The 27,500-nt window shown below is 46.6% G+C and overlaps 1 protein-coding gene across 1 annotated transcript in view; it reads left to right on the forward strand.

Moving 5' to 3' along the window:
* The window catches only part of grik3 (glutamate ionotropic receptor kainate type subunit 3), a 106,563-nt gene that overhangs the window by 54,033 nt on the left and 25,030 nt on the right, over positions 1–27,500 (forward strand). The window contains exons 2-9 of the mRNA XM_062537804.1: positions 4,066–4,242; positions 4,550–4,807; positions 5,737–5,918; positions 9,069–9,122; positions 13,823–13,993; positions 16,168–16,311; positions 19,047–19,154; positions 22,023–22,136. Coding sequence (XP_062393788.1) covers positions 4,066–4,242; positions 4,550–4,807; positions 5,737–5,918; positions 9,069–9,122; positions 13,823–13,993; positions 16,168–16,311; positions 19,047–19,154; positions 22,023–22,136 — 1,208 coding nt within the window. The remainder of the gene's footprint in view (positions 1–4,065; positions 4,243–4,549; positions 4,808–5,736; positions 5,919–9,068; positions 9,123–13,822; positions 13,994–16,167; positions 16,312–19,046; positions 19,155–22,022; positions 22,137–27,500) is intronic.

The raw sequence follows: 27,500 nt of genomic DNA on the forward strand, positions 1-27,500 counted from the left end.
CAAAAGTGCATTTTCTATATTGTTTTTTTCACCCCCTTCAATTCTAATCTCATATGATTGCAGCTAATGATGCCCAAAGGTAGCACACTATGATGAGGGGGGGGGGGACAACAACTTTAATTGGTCAGTTATATGCACATGGGGTAATGGGAGCTGTTTTGCCATAATTGTCCCTCGGTTGCCATTGTGCAGAGCAGTTCATTGTATACTTAAGTGCTTTGTGGTGCTGGGGTGCAGGCAGTCTATTGACAAGCTTACTGGGGATACCACCACCAGAGAGAGAGAGAGAGAGAGAGAGAGAGAGAGAGAGAGAGAGAGAGAGAGAGAGAGAGAGAGAGAGAGAGAGAGAGAGAGAGAGAGAGAGAGAGAGAGAGAGAGAGAGAGAGAGAGAGAGAGAGAGAGAGAGAGAGGGAACTGTACAAAGGAAAGCCTTTCAGATGTTCAGTGCTCACTAGCATGCAGGACACACATCCAGAAACGTAATGATATTGTCTCATTGTGCGAGGCTGGCATGCAGCGGCTGTGCCTGGCTGTGTGGAGCGTTAACAAGCTCGTGCTGGGTTGCACTGGAGCACAAGGTGGCTGGTGACACTAACATGTGGGCTTTGCCCCACACTGTGAAAGGTGGACTCACACCAGCTTTGGACACAACTTCCTGTTTGAATGTGAATGAATAATAGAATAAATACTTCTTCATTCCAGAAGTCAACAGAAGCATGGATTGTTTTTGTTTAAAAAAAAAAAAAAAAAAATTTAATCAGAGGTGTAAAAGTCCTGCCTGAGAAAGTAAAGGTACCTAGCACATTCCCATAGTCAGCTGATTCTAATTAGCACACTTTTTAAGCCAGGTAGATCAGCTAATTACTGAAATCTCGTGTTAAGTGCACAGATAGAACCTGTACATGGCAGAACTATTACTTTCTGGAGCCAGACTATTACGTATCTGTTTTTTTAATAAGTGTTAAGAAGGCACTTCTTATGATGGATAGTGTTTTTCTGGCACTTTTCATAACTATTAATCATGCACTGCTCTTGTTCAATCAACTGCACTTGTCAGATTTACTCTGCTATTATAATTAATAACTGTGCGTAGTAAGTAGTTCCAAAACGCTGAATAACTTAACTGAATGTTTTGTTTTGAAATCTAAAAACGCGCACTCTGAAAATAGCCATGGTCCAGGATCAGTGAAGGCCACAGTTGAACCAGAGCAAAAATGAATGCAGAACAGATCTTGGTTCACCTTGTTTTTTTGCAGGCAAGTACAATTCATTTCAGCCCACACTTCCCCTTAAGTTCTGATAGCAGCCGATGGAGCAGCTCACTCTGGGACAAATTATGAGCAGCAGCAGCTTCAATTAGTAGGATTTTTTTTTTTTTTTGTTGGCGCAACCCCGGAGACTAATTAGGATCTTTTGTAATGCTAGGCTACGTGTAGAGAAGCGAGGTGTTCGGAATGCAGAGGAAGAGATGTACAGAAACTCTACATTTTGCAGCTTGTTATGCCCGTGGCCTTAGTCATAAAGAACAAGCAGAAATGTTCTTATTTATGGAACACCCTGCGTTAAAAGCTCCCTATTTATTTTGTGCAGTGGGTATTTCTGCTTCCAACACACATACACAAGCACACACACACACACACACACACACACACACACACTCACTCTCTCTCTCTCACAAACACACACATAGACACACACACACAAACACACACACACACACACAAACACACACACACACACACACACATACACACACACACACACACACACACACACACACACACACACACACACACACACACACACACACACACACACACACACACACACACAGACTTCTGCTTTGATGGAAACGGGAACATGGGGCTTCGTTAAGCTTTTAGCTTATGACAGGATTCTGAAAAGGCAATGCAAATGATCCCGGGACTCCTCACCCCCACACCCCTCCCCTTCCACAGAGCCCATTCCCCTGTTTATTAAATTTGTTAAAGTGCTTCCGAGCAATGCACATTTTATCCTCTTAACAGTCAAATTAGTATATACTCCAGCAATTACTTAATGTACTCTAATGAGATTTCCCTACAAAACGGCAGGATTCATTTATTTTAATGCTCCGTCCCCTTCCAGAGGGTGGGAGGAGGAGGGGGGGGTGGTGAAGGGGAGGGGGGCTTACGTCCCTGTGGGAAGTGGAGGGGGCTTTGAGTCATAAATAGTAGAAGCTGCTATTGCTGCTGCTGCTGCTGTGACGATGGTGGTGGTGATGGTGTTGGTGGTGGTGGTGGTGGTGATGGTGGTGGTGGTGGTGATGGTGATGGTGATGGTGATGGTGGTGGTGGTGGTGATGGTGGTGGTGGTGGTGGTGGTGGTGGTGGTGGCGGTGGTGGTGATGGTGGCGGTCGTGGTGGTGATGGTGATGGTGGTGGTGGTGGTGGTGATGGTGGCGGTCGTGGTGGTGGTGGTGGTGATGGTGGTGGTGGTGGTGATGGTGGCGGTCGTGGTGGTGATGGTGATGGTGGTGGTGGTGGTGGTGGTGGTGGCGGTGGCGGTCGTGGTGGTGATGGTGGTGGTGGTGGTGGTGACGGTAGTGCTCCTGCTGCAGTGTGCCCAGTGCTCTGGAGGTCCTTGTGGGGTTCCTGGCCATCTGCAGTGGGGAATCAGCTGGCACAGGAGAAAGCGTCTGCACACGCAACCTTCTTAGTGTAGCACAACTATTGTGTGTGTGTGTGTGTGTGTGTGTTTCTAGATAGATTTCTAGACAGATCAGACAAAAAAGTTTCACAATAGTCTATTTGTGCATTCGCATGTCAATGTCTAAATGTTTACACAACATGCATCATGTTTTTGTGTGTGTGTGTGTGTGTGTGTGTGTGTGTGTGTGTGTGTGTGTGTGTTTGTAGTTGTGTGTGCTTGTCTGTGTGTGTGTGTGTGTGTGTGTGTGTGTGTGTGTACCATGCAGTACCAGGTAATGATCTCGCCTTAAAAGCGTTCCGCACAAATAATCCTTTATCCACCGCCTTCATGCAACATATTGTTGCAAGATGTTTCATCATGGCAATTTACGAGGGTCGGGCCCTTTAAATGGACACAGAAGTGGACAACTGGGAAAGTCACTGCTGTCACTGTTTTTACACTGGTTACAGTTCCAGGGCAGACATGACAAATGGACCCATTTCTCTTTGAGGTTTCAATGCACTGTTATACAGGGTGACAAATATATTTGATCTATTCATTATTATTTCTTTAACTAGATTTATTATTTAGTATGTATTACCCGGAATCAAATTTGAAACATGTAGTCATTTCTTTGAAGGCAAGATAACTATGGTAATGCATGTTCAGATACCCAGGGAATTAAATGAAATCTTCCTCTCTGGATAAAAGTGATCTTTTTTTCTGCATGGTAAAGTAAGACCACTTACACCGTAGATATGAAGCAGCACAGTTATCGTAGATCACCCTCAACCCAACTCTCCTGATTCCGTAAACCCCGTACTGACATACTGAAGATGTAGCCAGTAACGATTTGCAATTACCCCCATTTGTGTGTGAAAACCCCATCATCCAGACACAGTCCATTTTGTGATTCTGTTAGGGCGCTTCTTTTTTTTTTTCGCGTGCGAGGCATGAAAGCAGATGGAAGGGTCGGGGAAAAAAGAACATGAGCACTTGTAGTGATGGAGCCATTTTCTTGTGCACCTCCCCAGCTCTCAGCCTCCCTTCCACCGCACGTCTGAACTTCAAAGCCACGACTTGGTATTCACAGCGATGGTGGGGAAAGCAGGACAGCCATATTTTTATTTTCTCTCTCTCTCTCTCTCTATCTCTCTTTCTCTCTCTCTCTCTCTCACCCTTCTATTTGCTGTGGAAAATGTGGCGGTAGCTAAACAACACTATTTTGTGTACCACCACCAGCATTAAGTGAAGTCCACTTTTTAGGAAAAATAAATGAAAAAATAAAAAATAAAAACAAACCAGCTCTTCAGAGATTTATGTTTGCAGCAGGGAAACGAGCTTCTGTTAGCATTGGCCTCCCATGTTAATTTTTGCCTCCATTTGTTTTTGCAGGGGGCATTTTTGAGCAAACAGAAGGTTCGCCCAGCGGCCCGGTGAGTTCAGAGGAGCTGGCCTTTAAGTTCGCCGTCAACAACATCAACAGGAACAGGACGTTACTTCCCAACACAACGTTAACGTACGACATCCAGAGGATAAACATTTACGACAGTTTTGAGGCGTCCAGGAAAGGTGAGTGGATGGAGGAGACATAACGTCCTCATAAAAAAACACTAATCATAATGCTGTAGACTCAGACTGGCTTGTGATGATTATGAGGGGAACACGGCTGTTTCTCAGCTCACCATGCAGTCATATGGTCCCTCTAAGGGGACCTGCCACATTCTGTAGCGGTGGCAGCTACACCAGGCAGCGCAGATGGAGATCAGCTGTGATCATGTTGAGTGTTTTATGTGCCCCTGTCGTTTTACCCCTGTTACTGACCTGATATACCCCCCCCCCCCCCACACACACACACACACACACCCACCCTGTCCAGCCTGTGACCAGCTCTCTCTAGGCGTAGTGGCCATCTTCGGCCCGTCACACAGCTCCTCCTCCAACGCCGTGCAGTCCATCTGCAATGCCCTGGAGGTGCCGCACATCCAGGTGAGGTGGAAGCACCACCCCATGGACAACCGGGACACCTTCTACGCCAACCTGTACCCCGACTACTCCTCGCTCAGCTACGCCATCCTCGACCTCGTGCAGTTCCTCAGGTGGAAGACGGCCACCGTGGTGTACGACGACAGCACAGGTGAGACCGCCGTGTGTTCGCACTTGCAGTCGCTATGAGCTCATCATGACTCAGCCATGCCAGAGGAGCTGCTCTTATGTTAAAGTAGAAATGAAATCAAATGTGATAAAATGATATGAGAGGCTAATATAATATTTAAAAGAAAATACAATTGAACAAGACATCGCATTGGGTCTTTGGTTATACTTTGCAATTAATTACTCCATAAGAAAGTACAAACGTTTCTCATTGTGTGTTAATGTTCTGGAATATGTAAGAGATAAAGTATTGTCCGCCGGTAATTATTGAAAAATAAGTCCCGACAGGGCGAACAGAACCCTGGCGCGCAGCCGAGCTGACTTTTCACTTTCAGTGAAATTCCATTCCAATAAGCGAACAGACCTGTTGCGGATTGATATGAAAGACGTGAATCAAAAGCGCAAAACCTGTTGCCATTGACGGCAGTCATTATATACTTTTCAGCGGTAATTAAATAGACTTAACAGGCCTCCGAACGTCGGAAAGGCCATTCATGTGAATGGAACTTTTCTGCGGCACTCTGAAGAGCCGTGTAATAAGATGTATTAGTGCATTGGCCTATGGTAGTGTCCCACATCCATCATGTGGGCAGCCGTGGCCTACTGGTCAGGGCTTCGAGCTTGTGACCGGAGGGTTGCCGGTTCGATCCCCGACCAGTCCACGGCTGAAGTGCTCTTGAGCAAGGCACTGCTCCCCGAGTGCCGCTGGTTGGGCAGGCAGCTCACTGCTCTGGGTTAGTGTGTGATTCACCTCGCTGTGTGCAAACGGTTAAATGGGGTTACATGAGAAAACGAATTTCCCTCATGGGAGCAAAAAAAGATACATACTTATACTTATACATCCGCACTGTTCCCTGCTGGTTGGCTCTGTGTAGCAGCCCTTGTCTCACTCCTCTCCCTCGTCTCTCCCAGGCCTCATTAGACTACAGGAGCTGATCATGGCCCCGTCCAGGTACAACATCCGTCTGAAGATCCGCCAGCTCCCCCTGGACAACACGGACACACGGCCGCTGCTGAAGGAGATGAAGCGCGGCCGTGAGTTCCGCATCATCTTCGACTGCAGTCACGCCATGGCGGCCCAGATCCTCAAGCAGGTAGGAGCCCACGCTTAAGACCGGCACCCACCGGACACGCCGTTCAGCGGTGTGGCGGTCTGGGCTTGACGTGCAGGATTTTAGAATAGTTTTCTTTCTCTGTGCGGCTGCTGCGCGGCAGACGTTTCCAGTGGGCTTTGCTCCGTTGAAAACGAAGGAGTTCTAATTGTTTTCTTGTCGCGGCGAGCCGCGTACGTGTCCGGTGGGCGACGGCCTTTACTGTACCTCACTCACAGAGTCTGGCCTCCATGACACTCAGTAGGTTACTCAACAAAATTAACTTAAGTTCGACACAGATACTGTGTGAGCATGTGTTCACTTTACGCTTTTTAACCAAGGCGACTTACATCATGGTAAAACAACATTTAAGCTTTTAAGAGCAATGAGTGTAATAACTGCATCAATGACTGCAATTTTCTGTAGTAGTGCTATGAGAGGACTGTTGACTGTCCAATATCACTTTGGATAATAGTTATCTGTAACAGATCAAATAGATCCTAATAAGTAGTAGATTCAAGACTTTAGATTTAGAACACGACTGTTCTTCTAGATTAACACTAACGTGTCATCACACAGACATGGAACTCTGTCAAGCACAGCTCAGAACTCAGTCTTGCTCAATCCTTTGGATGCACTTGTTTACTCGTGCGGGCTGAGCAAACACACAACAAGCAGACAAACAAGCGAGCCTACAAACAAGCGGGCGAATGAGCAAACAAGCGAAAAGCTCTGCCGTTGTGCGAGGGAGTGGAGAGGAGAGGAGAGGAGAGGAGAGGAGAGGAGAGGAGAGGAGTGGAGAGGAGAGGAGAGGAAAGGAAAGGAGAGGAGAGGAGAGGAGAGGAGAGGAGGATTAAAATAGTGTGCGGAGCTCAGAGAGCCATCTCCTCCTCGGGCACATACAGTATGCTTCTTCTCAGCACAGAAGCTCTGGTGCCTGGCTCCCCATGTGGTGTGAATCTCACACACTTTGCGTCTCCACACTCACGCTAGTCGCCCGGTCCACTGTCTCGTTGTTGTTGTGTTGCCCAATCCACTGTCTTGTTGTTGTTGTTGTTGATTTTTCCTTCAGTTCTTCATTTCTCTTCTGAGCGGTGGGATAAGGTTGCCACTTGCTAGATCATTTTTGGGTCAAATTCAGGATAGATGGTGCTTCAGGAGAAACATGTTTGCAGCCAAAAGATTGTAATTGTCTTGTCTGAATGTCTGAGAATGTTTTTGGTTATTGTTTTTTTTTTTTTTTTTTTTTAGCTTGAATCATCAAAGACATGGGGCTAGGTTTCAGGGAAATCATAATTTTTGATGGCAGATAAAACTGTAACAAACTTTAAATCAATAAGGTCTTCAGGCAATGTATGAATTACCTCCACGCTTGACAACGAGGTTAAACTTTTAAATGGATGAATAAATACATAAAATAGCATTTCAGAACTTGATTGGCATTCTGATTCTCCAAGCCAGTGAGTTTTATTTATGTTACTCAAGGCTGGTTCCAGGGTTTACGAGCATCATCCTAGTGGCACCAGCTGCAAATCTGAACCTAGCAGGAAAACTCCCATGAATGCCTACTCCAGGAAGAATTCATATATATATATAGGGGAAAATGTGATATGAGGCTCGATCCCTAGGCAGTTCTATCTAGCTGCAGTTTATGGGCCAAAAGTTGAAAGTAAGCAGCTTAATAAATTCTGCCAGTCCCAACTTTGTGCCTCTACATTGGCAGAATTGACCTTCTCCAGCTTCGCATCTCTGTGGCAGTGGGTGACCCTCTTCCGTGGCACGTTGTCGCTGTGTTGTCAGGCCTCGCGCGTGTGTTGGCGTGTCTGCTGGTCGTCTGTCTGTGGGAGCGCTCATTATCCCAGCCTCCTAAAGGCAGCCACCTGTCTGTGTGTCTCTGCTCTCCTCGCCTCGCCTCGCGGCTGCTTTCGGATCGACACTCCAACCCCGGTTGTCAGTACATGAATTCGCCTCCAGGGGAAAAGAAAGGAAATGGGAAAGAGTGTGTGTGTGTGTGTGTGTGTGTCTGTCTGTCTGTCTGTCTGTGTGTGTGTGTCTGTGTGTGTGTGGAGGGGTCTGTCTCTAGGCCAAGACTTTTGAGTCTTTGGAAAAGCTGTAAGCCTGGATGTGCCTGCAGAGGATGGATGGATGGATAGATGGATTGAAGCATGTTTGGCAGGTCTATCGAGAGATAGACCGGGAGCCACGGGGCCAGGGGGTATTTGGTTTTGAAATTGGCTGGTAGGAAGAAAGGGCTTTTGCCACCTGTCAAAAAAAGAAAAAAAATGGTTATAATGTGTTTTTTTTTCTGATATGGCTTTTCTTGTGTTTTCTGAATTGGAGAAGAAATAAAGGTGGCAGTGGTACAGGGAGATATTTCTCAAAATCTCCGCTCAGACCTTCTCACCTCACCTCCATGTCACTAGATGTTACAGTTAACACAAAATCCCATCCGCCATAGAGAGCCCAGGCCTCGGATAAGAGCTTTCAAGTAAGCATTGGGTTTCAAGCACCTAGGGAGGACACATGATAAACAGGATTAGAACTGCCTCCAGACGAAGGCCCTTGCCTATTGTGTGCTTGACTCACACAAAGCTCTTGTTTTTGTTTATGTTTTTGTTTTTATTTATTTATTTGATTGTGCGGGCTTCCTAAATGAATAGATGAGTTACAGCAGCAGTGGGAGGAGGGTTTGGGTGCTGAGTCATCCCCAGTGAATGGCTCTGTCCTCACACACACGCACACACGCACGCACGCATGCACACACACACACACACACACGCACACACACACACACACGCACGCACGCACACACACATGCACGCGCGCGCACGCACACACACACACACACACACACACACACACACACACACACACACACACACACACACATAGGCAGTGAGCAATGGCCCCCCTGTTATGACTGCCTGGGTTCATTGCAATCTGTGTCATGTTCACTTCTGTGTTTCCTCAGCTGAAAGGCACCCGTGTTTAGTGTGTGTCTTGGCCACTCTATTGATTGCAGACTTCCACAAGTGACCAACTGACTATTATAGCATTTCACCAACACCCTCTCTCTCTCTCTCTCTCTCTCTCTCTCTCTCTCTCTCTCTCTCTCTCTCTCTCTCTCTCTCTCTCTCTCTCTCGCTCTCGCAGGCTCAGATGATGGGAATGATGACAGAGTACTACCACTACATCTTCACCACTCTGGTAATGTACAACACTTGTTAATGCAAATTGATTCTCATTTGTTCTCATCCCGGTCTCGTTTCATATTTTGATGAATGACGTCTAATTGCCAATGGGCTTTGGAACGGGTCCAAAATATCAATTTCGTTTGACAAAACAGCGGAGTAATGGAGTCTTCAATATCCCTCTGTAAACACTCCTACTCCCCCGATGAAGACAACAAAAGTCTTTGAAAAGGCACTACAAAGGCAACAGATTGGGAGTCAATTGATTGTGTCAGCCCCCGGTTTGATGGCGCCGCCTGCACTTCGGCTAATATCTTAACACATGGGAGGGCTTTGATTTACGACCCTCCCCCCTGTCTGCCTCGGTGCTCAGACTTGGCTGTTTCCTAACTTTCGGCGAGGGGAGCGATGCGATCGTCTGCATTATAAGCCGCGTCCTCGTGTCGTTTTAGACACAGTACATAAAACAGCGCTGCAGAGCAGAGGCTCAGAGCAGAAATTTACATAAGCGCGCTCAACATCCGGCTCGTTACTGGCACCCCTGGAATACCAATGGCTGTTTCCGTTTGTACTGCGCTAGCTCTGACAGCTTAGCAACACAGCCCAAACACTGCGCTGACATCTAATTTCCTTGACAAACAGAAACAAAATAATGATAATGATAATAACAATAATAATGTGACAGTCCCTCTGCCACCCTGTTGCCTTAGCCTGTTTAGGATCAATGTCTCTTAGCAACAGGGAGTTAAAAAAAAAAAAAAAATCCCTGGATCATGCCAGACTTAGTCTGAATTTTGCTTCTCTCTTTTTTTGATGTCTTCTTTCTTATCTGGAAAGGAGAGTTAGTGAAGAAGTAACACAAGAGATGCTTCCTCTGTTGTGCACAGATGAAACGGATGAATTGGCACATACCCGGACCATAGCATCCGTCCACTCCACTGTAGGCTGGCCACACTCACTGACTCTCGGACTCTCTCTTTTGCTGTTCGCACGGCAAGGTCAAAACAGGGTTTTTTTTTTTAAGAAAAACAAAAACACCCGGGAAACTGTTTTTTAAAAAACGCCATGGTCGATTTGAGGCCAGGCCAAACGAATGATAAAAAAAACCGTTACTGTTTTCACGAAAACTGTCTTTGTGTAGACATGGCCTCTGACACTGACTCTCTGGCTCTCTCTGAAAGCAGTGATGCAGATATGCTAATCGATTTTTTTGTTGTTGTTTTTTTTCATCAATATCTTCCCTAGTTTACTGGTCCTCCTCCAAGTGTGGTTGCTATTTGCTTTTTTGTTTACTCAACTGACTCCTATTATGCAGAACCCTTAAGTCAGTTTGGCAGGGCTGTCAAAAACATACGCCTCAAACAACACCCATGCTGCAGACAGCCCTGTTTCTCACCCAGACATAAGAAGACCTCCACTGAGGGCTGTGTAACACATGCACACGCCTCTATGTGTGTCCAGTATGAATCTGCCTCTTGTTCTGGTACACTACCCAGCCAGCAGGAGCTGATGCCACAGCATTAGGGACACAAAGGCTCAGTCGACCGCAGGCCCTGCCAGTGGTGTCCTCTGGAATGCCTCATCCTTCTGAACTGTTCAGATTCCACCCTCGGAGAATTGGATAGACTTGTGGAGAAGGGCCAGTCTTTTTTCTTTTTTTTTTTCTTTTTTCACCGAGCCACCCTGCTACTGTGCTTTCATGGGATTTTCATGGGATGTGTGTGTGCGTGTGTGTGTGTGTGTGTGTGTGTGTTTCCCAGTGATCCATTGCTAAAATATCTTATTGGCAGCTTCAGTATAGGCCTGTTTGTATCGCTTATCCCTTATCCCTTTACTCTATCCAAATGTGCACAGCATCTAAATTAAATCAAACAAGCAACACATACCACAAGTGAATAATTAGTCTAAAGCACTATCACATATCCTAAAAACAGGCACTGCTCGGCAGATCCCTTGTTCACCCCGTAATAATAGCTAGTGATATAAGTTCAGACAGAGTGGCTAGAAGGTAAGCTCAGATACATTTACACGGCCTGGGATACTGGATCTGTCAAGAGCTCTGTCCTTCAAGCACAGAAGCATGGCATCTGCATTGTGTGGCTGCCACTGACACTTCATGCACAGACCAAAGTATCACATTCAACATTCAACAGCACTGACCTGCCGAGCACTTAATAGACTGAGCTACTGTGGGCAAATCAGTGTTTCCTTAGGCATCCATTACACATGCACATCAAACATTTATCAGTGTGTTAATGCCATATCCAGAATGACTTTGCGCTAAAACAAAATACATTTATCCAGAGTTTTATCCACCATAAAGACCGTGTGTGCAGCCTTGCTGTGTCCAACCGCATCATTGATCTTAGGTAAAGCTGCGAAGCATTAAAACAGATTTCACCTGCCGGGCGAAAAAGACGCCAAGTTGATAAATAGACATATCATTTATGTGGCAGCCCAATCAGCCTCACTTGCCCAATGAAGTTCCTCAGCAATATAGCGCTGCTGTGTTTTCTGTTTGGGGGATGAGGGAAGCTCTTATTTATTAGAGCGTGAAAAGTCAACAGCTACGTGTTCAGGGGGTAATAGCCACTTTCGCCACTGAAATTAGTCTGTCATCACTGCAGCATTATCCCTGCAGGCTCCATCGAGAAGAATTTGAGAGGAGCACGTTGTGGTGGCTTAGCTTGGCCCACTCTTTAAGGGATCACCCCCGTTTAGGTTGTGAGTCCCTGTTTGGATTTGGCTTGTTGGGTATTCACCTGGCGTTCACCACTGCAGCACTAAAGTCTGATCAGATGCATTGGAGTCAAGTGTAGACGAATACCTCTCGCAGGTTATATATATTGGTTTAAGCTTTTTCACCGTATTGGCAAACGTAAGTAGCCACATTCAGATGTCTTATGATTACATTTCAAAATCCTTTGAGATACAAAATAAATCGACATAGTAAGTCAACAAAAAAATGAAATGGTATGAGAGCATGGTCTTAGCGTTATCTTTTAAAAGCACAATTTATTTTTACAACCGGTTTTGAGTCCAAAGGAGCACATTTTACCAGGGGATGTAGAACAGTTTTAGTCAAGGTCTTGTTTGACAGAGATTTCTTTTGATCTCTCATGGTGAAAATGATATTAAAGCATCATCCTACATCCTTATGGAGTATACAGAGAAAAAAAAAACAGTTTTGTGTCTGGGGGCAACTCAGCACTTATCCTGTACACATGCACGCCATTTGCCACCACTACAGGGTGTTAATAAAAAAAAAGTCTATTATGTTCTATCAAATGGGTTTATGGAAGCCCTCTGGCATTCACATATGCTGTGTGCTTCAGCGTTTGGTGTTACACGATAAACCGGATGCTAGTTTCACAAAGTATTTTTTGCGTACTATTAAACAAACCAATGTTTTGAGAAATAAACACACACACACACACACACAGAGAGAGAGAGAGAGAGAAAAATGGTTAGCTTTGTGTTTGCATATTTAACGGGCATGCCAATGCATTATTAACGAGCTTCAGCAGATTAAACACCTTTCATTTTAAGATACAAACTCTTGGCAGGTGGCTGCAGTGTCTGGGCAGGGTTGCAGTCTGCATCTCACAGAGCTCGGCCAGGTTCGGCCCAGGATGAGATCTCTATCTGCTGTAGTCCATCTTGAACACCCGAGGAGTCGCAAGCACACGCCAGTAGCATTTTAATACTGTGCGTTTCAATGTCGATGGGAATTTGTAACGTTTTGAAATCACTAAACCAGCTCAATATTGAATGATGGTTTGGTTTGAAAATGTTTTGCTTTACTATACTTACATTTGTCTATCTTAACCTTTTTGTCTTTGAATCGTCTATTTTATTAATTCGTGTAAGCGTGTGTGCTGCCCTTTATGCCAAGTCAATCCTTGGGAAGAGACAAGATGCATATTTGAAACAATAAAGGGGCTCTAGTCAATACTTACTGTAGACGTACTCATGCATACTGAGCGTCTAGGCATACATCCACAGCACCAGGCAGGCAGTCAGTCAGGTGTCACGTCATGTGGGAGAAAGAGTGAAATACAATCCTAGATCAACACTCTCTTATAGTCTAAAATGAGAAACATGAACTCCGGCTTACCGAGTTCGTGGCCGTTTCAATCAGGCCGGTGATGGGATCCCTGGTTGTGGGTCTTGGACTCTGGAGTATGAGCATCCTGTGAAATCCCTTATCCCTGGCCGCTCAGGCTGGCTGAGAGCAGTGTATTATCCCCCCAGTGCCCCCCCCCCCTCCCCCGCCTGCCTCCTCTCCTTTATGGGAGGACAAAGACACAGGCAGCCTCCATAAAGCTCAGGCCCCGTCAGCTGAATGGGATCCCAGTCTTCCCTCTCACACTCCTTTTCTCACTCGTTCTTCTTTTCACGTTGTCTATTTTTTTTCCCCCTCGTCCCATTTGATTCCCCCCCTCTTCTTCTTCTCATCTCATGTCACTCTGTTTGTCTCTCGCTCTATCTGAATTACTCTCACATGTTCCTTTTTGTCTTCGCTTCTGTCCTCTCCTCCCTCATCCCCCCCCTCTCCCTCTCTCTGTCTTTCCTACTCTTTCTCTCTATCCTCCCCCTTTCTCTATCTCCCCTCTGCCACCTGGATCTCGATCTCTCTCTCTCTCTCTCTCTCTCTCTCTCTCTCTCTCTCTCTCTCTCTCTCTCTCTCCTCTCTCTCTCTCTTCCTCTGTGCAGGACCTCATGGCTATTGACTTGGAGCCGTACCGCTTCTGCGGCGTCAACATGACCGGCTTCCGCATCCTGAACGTGGACAACCCCCAGGTGGCCTCCATCATGGAGAAGTGGTCCCAGGAGAGGCAGATCCCCCTGAAGCCAGACTCGGGCCTTCTGGAGGGCATCATGACGGTATGTCTCTCTTTCTGCCCGAGGGGGGAAATTGGGTGGCGGTGGTGACAACATTGATTTCAAAGTGGATATCTCTCTCGTCGTCTTGCATTCGGCAGTGTTTCCTTGGCGATTACAGCGAGTCACAGGGGTCAAAGGTAGAAGCATGGACCCACTTAGTCGGAAAGGCTTTTAGGTGCCAAGCTTTTGCAGATTGAAATGACTCTGTGTGCCGTGAATTAGCAAGAATATAAATGATGAGGCATAAGAGGAGTTGTTTTGCCTTTGTGCTTCCCACATTCTTTCTGGTTAGAGATAAAAATTGAAACGGATCACCGCCTCAGAATGCTGCTTTAATAACACGGTGCCATAATAGGAGGCGGCGGGGTCACACATTAACAGAATTTTGATCTCGTTTATGCGCCTTATTACGGCCTGTTTATTACCACATGATGAATTCCCTCTTGATCACAGCAAAACTCAAATCCAATAATCTTCAAATCTCATCCCGTGAATTTTTTCCGGCAAAGCCGCTCTTTTTAACGGCGTAACGTAATAAGGGCGCGGCTAATAGAGAGTTAAGGGCTGGAAACGCATATGAAATTCAATGTGAATATTTCACAGCAGCCCCCATTGCCGTATTGTTTGTTTTGTGTTAATGCATTTGACAGAGGTTCAAACACTCCCACACAGCCCTCTTGCAGGTCTAATTATTTTGGTGCAGGGGAGTGGGCTTTTCAAGGAGAGAGTGCGCGCACACACACACACACACATACACACACACACACACGCACACACATATTCCCCCTCCTCTGTAAGTACTATGGAAGAGCACACATTTAATTGCTTCCCTACTACTGTAAGGTAGTTGGTGTGACAAAAAACATCAAGGTAGGCTGCCTTTAATTTCCTTTCACTCAGCTGGAAAGTTGCCTATCTATACGTGCAAAGGCTTCCGCACACAGAAGGGTGCCACATGAATTATTTGCGGGAGCGTGTGGAAACTGTGATTCTTATAAGCTGGGGCGAGGACACACAGGGTGAGGCAACTGTAGCTCAGTTTTTATTCCTCTGTTTTTGTTTGTTTTTTTTGCGTTTGTTTTTTTGCGTTTGTTTTTTGTTTGCTTCTGCATTTTGACATATTCGTCGTGTAGCCTACACACTGGGCTCTGTTCCTACTGTGCTGCCCTGCCTTCCTGTTCCTTTCTCATCTCCGGGTTAAAGCAAAGCAACAGGGCAGAAGAGAATACCTGTTAGGGCTTTTACAGAGAAAGCAATCCCACCACCACCATGACAACTGCCACCCCTCCCCCCACCCCTCGCTCCTTTCAACCTCTCTCTACCAACCCTCTCGGCTGGCATAATCCAACTCCTCTACCAACCCACTCTACCAACCCACTCCACCACCCCACTCTACCACCCCATTCTACCACCCCTCTATACCACCCCACTCTACCACCCCATTCTACCACCCCACTCTACCACCCCTCTGTACCACCCCACTCTACCACCCCTCTCTACCACCCCACTCCACCACCCCATTCTACCACCCCACTCTACCACCCCTCTCTACCACCCCATTCTACCACCCCTCTCTACCACCCCACTCTACCACCCCTCTCTACCACCCCACTCTACCACCCCTCGGTACCACCTCACTCTACCACCCCTCTCTACCACCCCTCTCTACCACCCCACTCAACCACCCCTCTCTACCACCGCACACTACCACCCCACTCTACCACCCCTCTCTACCACCCCACTCTACCACTCCTCTCTACCACCCCACTCTAACACCCCACTCTACCACCCCTCTCTACCACCCCACTCAACCACCCCACTCAACCACCCCTCTCTACCACCCCACTCAACCACCCCACTCAACCACCCCTCTCTACCACCCCACTCTACCACCCCACTCTACCACCACACTCTACCACCCCTCTCTACCACCCATCTCTACCACCCACTCTACCACCCCTCTCTATCACCCCTCTACCACCCCATTCTACCACCCCATTCTACCACCCCTCTCTACCACCCCACTCTACTACCCCACTCTACCACCCCATTCTACCACCCCTCTCTACCACCCCACTCTACTACCCCACTCTACCACCCCATTCTACCACCCCTCTCTACCACCCCACTCTACCACCCCACTCGGCTGACGTAATCCCGGCCCTTTACTCCAGACAGACGCTGCTCTGACGTATGATGCGGTCCACATCGTGTCGGTGTCCTACCAGCACCAGTCGTCGATGACGGTCAACTCGCTGCAGTGCCACCGGCACAAGCCCTGGAGGTTCGGCGCACGCTTCATCAACGGCATCAAGGAGGTAACAGCAAGAGCATCGCCACCAGCCCTGCTCCCACCCCCGCACCACACACACACACACACACGCACGCACGCACGCACGCACGCACGCACGCACACACACACACACACACACACACACACACACACACACACACACACACACACACACACACACACACACACACACACACACACACACACACACACACACACACACACACACCCAGGCACGTGTGCACATACACACACATATGCAAACACACACACACACACACACACACACACACACACACACACACACACACACACACGCACGCACGCACGCACGCACACACACACGCACGCATACACACACACACACACACACACATACACACCCCCAGGCACATGTGCACATACACACACACATGCAAACACACACACACACACACACACACGCGCGCGCACACACACACATGAATTGCACGCGCACACACACCCCCACGCACGCGTGCACACACACACACACACACACACACACACACACACACACGTACACACACACACACACACACACACACACACACGTACACACACACACACACACACACACACACACACACGCACAGAGCAGATGCGATGCAATGTGATGTGCACACTCAGAGAACAGGGGTGCTGCCATATTCCCTCGTATCTGTGTTGTTGCTGAGAGCAAGGGAGAGGGAAAAAAAGAAACACCTGTCAAACAGACTCTTTCTTCACACTGGTTGTGATGTTTGCCTTTGTTTGTATCCTGCTTGAGTGTGTGTGTGTGTGTGTGTGTGTGTGTGTGTGTGTGTGTGTGTGTGTGTGTGTGTGTGTGTGTGCATGTGTACATGTGTAGGCACAGGATTAGGTGTGTGTGTGTGTGGTGTGCATGTGGTGTGTGTGTGTGTCTGTCTCTCTCTCTGTGTGTGTGTGTGTGTGTGTGTGTGTAGGCACACGCCCAAGCGAGAGCATGGTTCTATGCGTGTAAATGAGCTAATCAAGAGTGGTGCGGTGCAAAGTCTGTCTGGATAAATCCCCCCTCACTCCCTCAACCCCGGATCCACATGCCAGCCGCGCAGTGAGTCACAGTGGCCCAGTTTCGGCAAAACGAGTCCGTTCTGGTCACAATGCATCTCCGACGCGGCGTAATCAGCTCGCATTTCACATCACAAGAGACACGCTGATTGTGACTCAGAAGAAGCAGATTAGAGTTGTAGAACACACAGTTGTGCCACGGAGCATGGGGAACTGCTAGGAGAGCAGGGAGACCAAACACAAAAGGGAGAAATATAAGAAAAATGGAGAGAAAGGCTTGAATCAACGTGGGAAGAACTGCCTCTCTGCATAGGCATGCAAGAACACAAGTCTCTGTTAAGTCTCTAACGACACAAACACAAGTCTTTGTTACGTCTCTAACGACACAAACACAAGTCTCTGTTACGTCTCTAACGACACAAACACAAAGCTCTGTTAAGTCTCTAACGACACAAACACAAGTCTCTGTTACGTCTCTAACGACACAAACACAAGTCTCTGATAAGTCTCTAACGACACAAACACAAGTCTCTGTTACGTCTCTAACGACACCAACACAAGACTCTGTTAAGTCTCTAACGTCACAATGGGTGAAAGGCGAGAGAGAGAGACAGAGAGAGAGAGAGACAGAGAGAGAGACAGAGAGAGAGAGCATTAGGGATGAAAGTGAAGAAAAGAGGCTGCATTCAGTTTTTTTTTTTTTTTTACCGTCATTCTCTTTCTACCCACTTGACCTTGACCTTGATGGAAAATGTTCCGAGGTCAAGGAAAGATTTGAAGAATGAAAGGATGAAGGAACCAGAATGTTGAGAGAAATCCGACTCTATTTGCACAAGGCAACCTGATTATGGAAAGACAGGTGTTGTTGACATGTGTCAAGGTTGTCGTTACCTGGTGGAGTAAGGAATAGTTGGACACCTCTACCACTATCATTCCGTTCGTATAGGATGTTCCAGTGTACCCTGCTAAAGGAGATTGAACGGAAGCATCAAAACACCTCTCCTAAGTGCTTAGAGACTCTGAACAGCTCGTATCACTAAATGTTTCCAGGTCATTTCACTCTGATAGGATCCTTCCAAAGCAATAAATAAACAAATAAATAAATAAAATGAAAAAAACGACACTCCGAATGCATAGAGGAGAGTATAGAGGAGACACTATTCTAGAGGGAGGGGTGATATAAGATGGAGAAAAGGAGGAGTAGAGAGTGTGTGATAGATAGAAATAAGAGGAGGAGGGGAGATGAAGGGTTGAGGATAGAGAGAGAGAGAGAGAGAGAAGGAGGAGGCTGGAGGAGTGGGAAGAGGAGGCATCGCTATATCAGATTTTCGAGGGTGCGACGTAATTTCTTTCCTAGTGAGGAATCAAGCAAATGAGATGGTCGTTAATTAAGACTGAGGTCTGCAGGGAGAATGCGTTTGAGGCGCTGGGATGTAAAACATAATTAAGAGGGAGATACAAGCCATGTGGTTTGTGTGTGTGTGTGTGTGTGTGTGTGTGTGTGTGTGTGTGTGAGAGAGAGAGAGAGAGAAAGACAGAGAGTGTGAGAGAGAAAGCGAGAGAGAGGGGTTGAGGATGAGAGTGTGTGTGTGTGTGTGCGTGTGCGTGTGCGTGTGCGTGTGCGTGTGCGTGTGCGTGTGCGTGTGCGTGTGCGTGTGTGTGTATGTCTGTAAATCTAATGACTGTATCACCCCCCCCCCGCCTACCCCCCAGTCGCACTGGGATGGCCTGACCGGGCGCTTGTCCTTTAACCACTCCACCGGCCTGCGCACTGACTTTGACCTGGACATCATCAGCCTGAAGGAGGACGGGCTGGAGAAGGTACTGACCACCTCTGACTAATCCTGTGTGTCACTCTCTCTCTCTCTCTTTCTCTCTCTATCTCTCTCTCTCTGTGTCTCTCTCTCTCTCTCTCTCTTGCATGAGTGTACTGTATGTCGTGCTTGCATGTCTGTGTATGTCGTGTTGTTCAAAATGTCTGCCTCTGAAACAGTTTCATACACACACACACACACACACACACACACACACACACACAGACACAGACATGCATACACATACGCCCACATGCACACAGAAAGGGAAATGAAACACTGTGTTGTAGAACTTATTCACACATATCTGCACAAGTGCATAACAGATCATTCTTTCACAACACAGCTCTGTAATTACTGATTAGGTACTGCATCAGTGCCATGCAGTGCTTTGTGGGTTGGGGCATCAGCTGATGATTTGTCAACGCTGAGGGCTGTGTACGACTTCTCACCTGGTGAAGAAAGGCACCATATTACTCATCTATGGAGTCCAAAATTACAGTGTAAACAGATGGATTTCATGTGACGTGGAAAACAAAACACCACTATGCCTAACTGTAAGCTAATCCTTGCTATACTGTACTTTATTGCTGACTGTTATGGTTGTACAGCAAGTCTTAGGTGTGTATACAGCGCAAGTGATTCTAGGTTCAAGTACCACTACGCTGGTCGTCTTCTCGAAACGATCCTCTTTGTTTGTGGAATGACAAAGTGCAGGGTGAAACAGTAACTTCCACGTTAATGGGCCCTCCTAACTAGCACGACACAAATTGCTGACATAACGACACAACTGTTTCTCCCACATTACTTGTCTGATTCCGTTTCTGTAATGGAACAAATAGGAGCCGCTTTAGATTTTGCTGTATAATTTACTCCTTAACAAGGAAGCCAATGGGCTGGTTGCGCATAAGCATAAGTTAGTGGGTCATAAAACAAATTGGATTAGGGTACACAACCTTGCAAATTGCAGCTGGTGTTGATAGCGATGTGAGGTGATGCTTTTTGGTGCTAATGGCCTGTGTATATATGTTTGTTTGCCATCTTGTACATTTAAATAGAAAAAGCAAACAAACAAAAAAGGGGGAAAAATATTTTTGGCGTGTCAGTTCTATGAATACATTTGATAGGTAAAGTAGACTTGGCCCAATAAGCAGTTACATACATTGTCTGATACCTCTCAATGTGTACCATGTGTCAATAAGGTCGCCTTGTCTTTTCAATATGGTCAGAACCCTTAGCAATCTCCAATGGGGTATAATGTGGCGTTCTTCTCTTCTTCCTAACCACTCTTCCCCTTCCATGGCTAAGTCATCGCTAGTGGAAAATCCCCATGTCATGTTGCTGTGAAATCGCATTAATATCTTTTGTGGTTGCGTGTCAAACGTCCAGTGCACTTTGAATAGATAGTGGTGGAATCGGCTTTAACTGTTTGAGCGGCGTAAGATAGGGACTTTGAAAATAATCCCGCTTAATTGAATATTAGCTCACGTCTTAGCTCTCGCTGGAATTGCAGCAACTTCCCTCACTTGAAAATGAGCCTTTTTCTGCCTGCATGTGGACATAGATATGCCTGTCACTCCTCTTCAAAGTAGCATACATAACTTGAGAATTGCTACTTTGGATAATCACTTTTAATGAATCAAACAAATTGCCTGCAATTAGCAACAACTAGACGGTCCATATGTGTTAGGATACAGCAGTACTCGCAGAAACCCCTCCTGAATACCTGCTGTGCCAGCGCAGGCTGTAACTGATATGCTATACAAACACACGCATTTTACTGCACATGAGGTGTCATTATCAGGTGGGGCGGAGGATGCTGCTGTGAGGCGCCCACTTAGCTTAACGTGATCAGTCTCATCTGTTGGCATGGAGAATTTTAAACTGGTGGGCTCTACTGGTGCAGAGGAGGGAGGGGAGAGGGGAGGAGGAGGAGAGGAGAGGGGAGGAGGGGAGAGGAGCGTAGGAGAGGAGATGAGGGGAGGAGAGGAGAGAGGAGGGGAGGGGAGGGGAGGAGGGGAGGGGAGGTGATGAGAGGAGAAGAAAGGAGGGGAGGGTAGAGGAGGGGAGGGGATGAGATGAGAGGAAGAGGGGAGGGAAGGGGAGAGGAGAGGAGAGGAGAGGAGAGGAGGGGAGAGGAGGGGGGGGTCCCTGACTTGTGTGTGGGGGAGGAGATGGGGGGTCCCTGACTTGTGTGTGGGGGAGGGGTGTCGACAGCCATAGGGCTGTTTGCACTAATGATTCGTTCAGAAGTGTCTGCTTTTTATGCAAGAGTCTTCACATGGAGGCAAACGCTTGCCTGAAATTCCTTTTATCTGTCCAGAACTTTGTCTGTACATTAACCAGATGGCCGACAGTAATCGGGCCTTTTGCATGCCTCCCTGGTTCCCTTGTCATGCACTTCCTGTTTTCGTCATGTGACGTTAATTAGGAGCTTCTGCTTTTGTCCAGCTGTGGCTTAGGTGCTGTTGGCTTACGTGCTGTTTTTGAATGTGATCCATGTTCATGTATGTCACACACACACTGTCAAGAATTGCAAAAAAACAGCAGAAGAGAATAAAGCCAACAGAAATGCAATGGTAGTCTTCAGCTTTAACATAGGAGGCTTTAAACATGTGCTCTCTGAATTTAATTTTGAATTCAGAGTGCACAGACATGAAAGAAAACCAGATAGAAAAAGAAGCGATGAAATGTGTTAAAATGATTGAGAGAGAGAGATAGAGAGAGTGAGTGAGTGAATGAGTGAGTGAGTGAGTGTGTGTGAGAGAGAGAGAGTAAGTGAGTGAGAGAGAGAGAGAGATGACCTCTGGGTGATGGAAGAGGTCACCTGGCTGCTTGCTGGCCAGTCTAGTCATGTGACCCTGCTCTTCCTCAGGTGGGCAAGTGGAGTGCATCAGTGGGGCTCAACATCACCGAGGTCTCCAGGCGGAATGGGATGAACATCACCGACTCGCTCTCCAACCGCTCCCTGGTCATCACCACCATCCTGGTAGGTCACCGCAGCACCCCGTGTGAAGGACACACACAGCACCGACACACACAACACACTCCCTCTCACTCACGTGCGGCCGACTCTGTGACCCACATCTTTTAAACTGTGGCTGTTTCTTATCAGAAAACACCCAGAACTTCACCATTTGATTCTCCCACAGTCTATATTCTTGAGGGCTGAATTACACTTGAAATAGGGATCACAGGGTTGTATGTTTATAAGACACTACATATTAATGCATTAATTTATTAATGCATCCATTCGTACATTATTACTGCATGTCTTTGTGAGATCTTGGTAACGCTACTACCATAGTACTGTATGTGCTTCATGGTATTTGGAATTATGGTTTACTTTAACCGTAGCGTAAAAGGTCACATTATTAACTGTTTGGTGCACCCGTGTGTCCATAGGCTAAACAATGACTGCTTTGTTACCCTGACATTCATAATCTGAGTTAGTTTATCCCTACGTTAAAAGACATAGCCTACATAGTCACTGCATAGGTAAATTTTTTTTCAACATGGTCGCTGAGTTCTGTTGCATTGCTTTTCATTTCTGTTCAGTGTTTTTGTCCACGGTAAATATAAATAAATACACAATTTATGCTCAAGGGTATAAGACGTGCATGTTGCTACATTCATGGCATTTCTATGCTGTCTGTGCACTTTTGTGAACTAAGCGAAGCCCAAAAAAATCACGTTGGTCACAGTATGATGCTGTGAAGCACGCATAAACAGGTGCCCTCTCTCCCCCCTGTAACCTCTGTCACATGCGGACGCTCGGAGGCTGTACTTTAGGCTGTCGAAGCGAGTCTTTGTATTGGGGGCTGCGTGGTGTTGTGTGGAGTCATGGGAGGGGGCTGTCAACGAACAACCCTCACATGGGTTATTCTGGGCAGACACATGAGTTATCAACAATGATAAACACTATCATTAAGGGAGAAGATTGAGTGTCGAGGCTGCAATTATGACCAACTGGGGTCTGGAAAGGATATAATCAGTGCCTTTTCCAGTAGCATCGAGGGGAGTTGCATTTACTGTCAGCAGATGCAGTGAAATAGTGAAACAGCTGGCTTGAGACCTTTTTAAGAGGCACCCTCTCTAGCGAACTCTCGTGTGAGCCGCTCTCTGTGTGGTTGTCGGAGGTTACAGAAAAAGGCTTGTCAGCCTTGCGGAGGTCGGAAGGTGTCCGTGGCGAATTATATGTCACAGCACCCATGTCCTAAATCCACGCGGGGTAACATCGACATTGTCAGTGACTTTTTCATAATAATTACCCCCAAATTACTATTACTATTACTATTACTCCCCAAATAGAACATGCATCAGTAACAAATGGGAATATTCTTGATGGTTGTTGTTGTTGTATTCAAGTTTGTTTAGCCACATCAGACTCCATAAAAAGCCATTAGTGCAAGAATAGGCTGTCTATGATAACAGTGGCATGTTTACTTATATGTAAGAGCTTACAATAATGAATGTGCCGTCTGTCTGGTATTAACTGTCTTTGCTTTGCCATTGGTTTCTGCCCACTAGCCCCCTACGCTCCCATCTATTTGTGCAGTATGTTTATGAATTATAATACAACAGACAGGCTGGCTGTTTTAAATCAGTGGAAGCTCACAGGACTTTCCTGGAAACAGTGCAGGACACAGACATGTTTTGGCCTTGAATGAAATGAGGAGGACTTTATGTTATTCCATTGGTTGAATCAATTATGTGTGTCTTTCCCCGCACAAACGTTGCCACATCATGTTTCCATTTTACAGTACTGTGCTGAATAAACAAATTATGTTTCAGAAATAAACAATAATATACATTATGATGATATAATGTAATGCAATATAGCTAAAATAATTCACTTATATGAATTCCCTTTCACCTCTGCATAGTTCATTGAACCTTTTAAGTCCTTCGGAACAAAAAGGGTTAATCTTATCTAATTTAGAGACCCTGTACCCATTTTCCTGAAAAGTTTGTATACATTAATCACTGAACGTATTTACCATAATAAGTCCCAGCATATATATGCATTTTAATGTGTTTAATACACTGCCGCTGAAAGAGACCATGCTGGGCCTGTGTCGCCTGACAAAACAGCAGAGTCTGACAAATTAAAGTCGGGGCTCCCCGGTGACAGAGGCATGCAAATGGCACCCTTCTGGGACATCTACTATCAAGGCAACTGGACAAGATGGGGGGGGAGCGGCGGTGAAATTGATTTCCAAACTCAGCTGAGCATCATTACGCACGCTTACAACATCAGTCATACCCTTACAGGCTGGCTGTGAGCTCGTCCTCCTCCTCCTCCTCCTCCTCTTCCTCTGCCATCTCCGACTGTGGGCATTTCACCACCCCCCCCCCCCCCCCACACACACACACACACACACACACCCGCCCGCCGCTCCTCTGTCAGACATCCTCTAGGATGTTATTGAGACTGCAGCATTTCCTCTCCGCAGCTGCCCATTTCGTGCCACTGTCACGCTTGAATTGGGCGAAACAAGTAGAGAGAGCTGGGGTCACCTTGACCACAGAATCGATTACCTCGGTAAGGACTATAAATCGCGTATCTGCTCATTCAAAGCCATAAATGGCACAATAGCTCAAGTGGAAGCGTAGCGCAGTCTCATAAAAAAAGAAGACCGAAGACCGAAGTGGCTTTACTGATTGCCACGCAGTCTTAAGTTAATGTACATGCAGGCTTTATACGCAGATAGAATTAAAGCAGGCACAGGGTCTTTTTCTCCTCTGTTTCTTGGTGTCTCCTGCTCCTAGTTTCCTTCAGCGTGCCTGCTGCCTGTAAAGTCTCCTGTCAGTCTCCGTTGTGTTTGTGACAGCTTTGAAGGCGACATTACGAGCATGTTCATTTTCATTACGGCATTCTGTTCCTAATCAAGAGTTTATACGACCCAAATAACGACTTGCTTGGGGAAATATTACACCACCATAAAAGCTTTTGACAGTGCCCGGGTCGTAAAACACACAAGGCTGAGCTGAAGCCACATCGGGCTTTGTCCAGGGATCCCACCAACATCAATTGGTTGCATCATGTAGCTTAAAAAAAAAGTGTTGACAGAAAACATGATTAAAAGCAGAATTTGTTAACAAATGCTTTCTGTTCTCTTTCAAGTACTTTTCTGAGCTCCATTGAGCGTACCAGTGCGAGACGGCCAATGGATTTTTTCCAACAAAGCAAACCCTCTCCATATGGCACAACAGACAGACAAGCGTGAACAAGCGTTCAAAGATTACAGATAGCATTTTATCTGAGGAATTATTTCACATCATTCATAAACCTTTGTGTAAATGATCGAAAGGAATATTTTTACTAAAGTATAAGTATGTTTTTTTGTTCTGCGAACCTCCTCTGCATTGGTAACATCACTGAGGTTGCAAACAAGCCATGGAGCTTACATCTATATCTGCATTAAATAATAGTTCTTATGAAGTGATACTTTAAAGTGATACTGCAATTGTTTTAGAGTGGCATACATTTGCAAAAGGCTGACCGATGCAACCTCTTCTAATGCAGTCTTTTCTCAATCTTTGTGTTGATGCATGGCGTTTGAATCAACTGTCGCCTTGCGTTAAGTGACACTGCGCACTAACAGCAGAAATCACTTTAGCTAAATTAGGGGTGCATGTTCAAACGAAGCGAAAGAGCTTAGATCAACACGGCCGCTCATTTGATGTTCTCTGTTTCAACAGGAGGAGCCATACGTCATGCTTAAGAAGTCTGACAGGGCGCTGGTCGGCAACGACCGCTTCGAGGGCTTCTGCATCGACCTGCTCAAGGAGCTCGCCGGCATCCTGGGCTTCACCTACGAGATCCGCCTGGTGCCGGACGGCAAGTACGGCTCGCAGGACGACAAGGGCCAGTGGAACGGCCTGATCCGGGAACTAATGGAGCATGTGAGTACAAGCCCGCGCCGCCAGAGACAGACTTGGGAGCCTATGACTTCCTTTTCCGTTCCACCACTCTGAGCAAAAGCCTTGGCACTGTGCTGTCTCCTACCAATGGTGCTGGTTACTGCACAAATCCTCAAAATATATTAATCGTCACTTCCATTTCTCCTGGCGGCATGAGACAGTCTGTAATTTGAAGTTCATCATTGGAAGTCAATCTGGAAAAGAAAGACTCTCTTAGTCTCTCCTCAGTAGGTTGCAGGTGGTAGACAATATCATAATGTAGGCCTACCCAACAATCATGGGGCAAAGCTGCTTCGTGGGGGTGAGATTCAGAGAGGACCTTAAGAGATCTTTATTTCATAGTCTATTCTTATGAGACACCTTCTCTCTTCAAAAAAAAAAAGAGAAAAAGAAATGCTTTGCTTTTGTTCCGATTGGGGCCATTGAGGTAATATGAGGCATATTTCCCTTGAAGAACATTGCTGTGTTGAGCGAGCTTGTCTGAAACTGTGACAGACATGAAATAATGAAAGGCGAAAAGCTGTACAAAAAAGAAACCCTGTATCAGGGAAATACAGCAGGCTTGGCAGCTGAGGCAGAGGGATCTAAGCTCTGTAGACAACTGCAGTAACAAGAGGCATTATTATCCCAGCGACTTCTCCCCATCTCCTTAGTCGCTGCCAGTTTATTAGCGCACCTGCTGTTGCTGCATTTCTGCAAATCAAACTAGCTGCTCCTCGCGCAGTAATTCAATGTAGCTCTAAGTGCACTGCTGTTAGCGCAGGGCCGATCTCCAGTGGCAGACCAATGAGTTAAATTGTGGATGCTACACTTGCAGGGGCTGTAAAGTTAGCTAGGAGTCAATACGCTCAGACAGGGGAGGTATTAGCAAGTGCTACCACAGCAAGTACACAGTTAAACATTTGCACTGAGCCAGCAAAAAATCTCCCCATCCCACACACACACACACACACACACACACCACACACACACCCACACACACACACACACACACACATACTCACACACACACACACACACCCAACACCCCACCCATGTGCCTCTCAACAAAGTGCTCCAACACAGATGTGGTGTGGAGGAAGCTGAGATCCCCCCACTTTGAGGACGGGTGGGCTGACGGGTGCTTCGCTGGCATTTGAGAAGTGGCTTTCATCCCATCGCCCTCTCACTGTCCTCCCCTCTCAGGGTCAGGGGCGGGCTCAGCCCAGGAAGTAGTAATAGCTTAAGTGGCATTTAGTGGCGGGGAGAGCCATGTGGCCAGAGACAATGGATAGGCACGGTAAAGGTTAGGAGAGGGGAAGCATCGGCGGAGCACTTAATCTTCCCCAAAGCTTTGGCCAGATCTAGCGTGATAACAGTCACCTTGAGACAAAGGGATTGCACCATGAAAAATCAAAACAGAAAATATATGCACTGTTTTTTCACC

The sequence above is a fragment of the Sardina pilchardus genome, chromosome 6 (genome assembly GCF_963854185.1).
Source record: "Sardina pilchardus chromosome 6, fSarPil1.1, whole genome shotgun sequence".
Taxonomy (NCBI): domain Eukaryota; kingdom Metazoa; phylum Chordata; class Actinopteri; order Clupeiformes; family Clupeidae; genus Sardina; species Sardina pilchardus.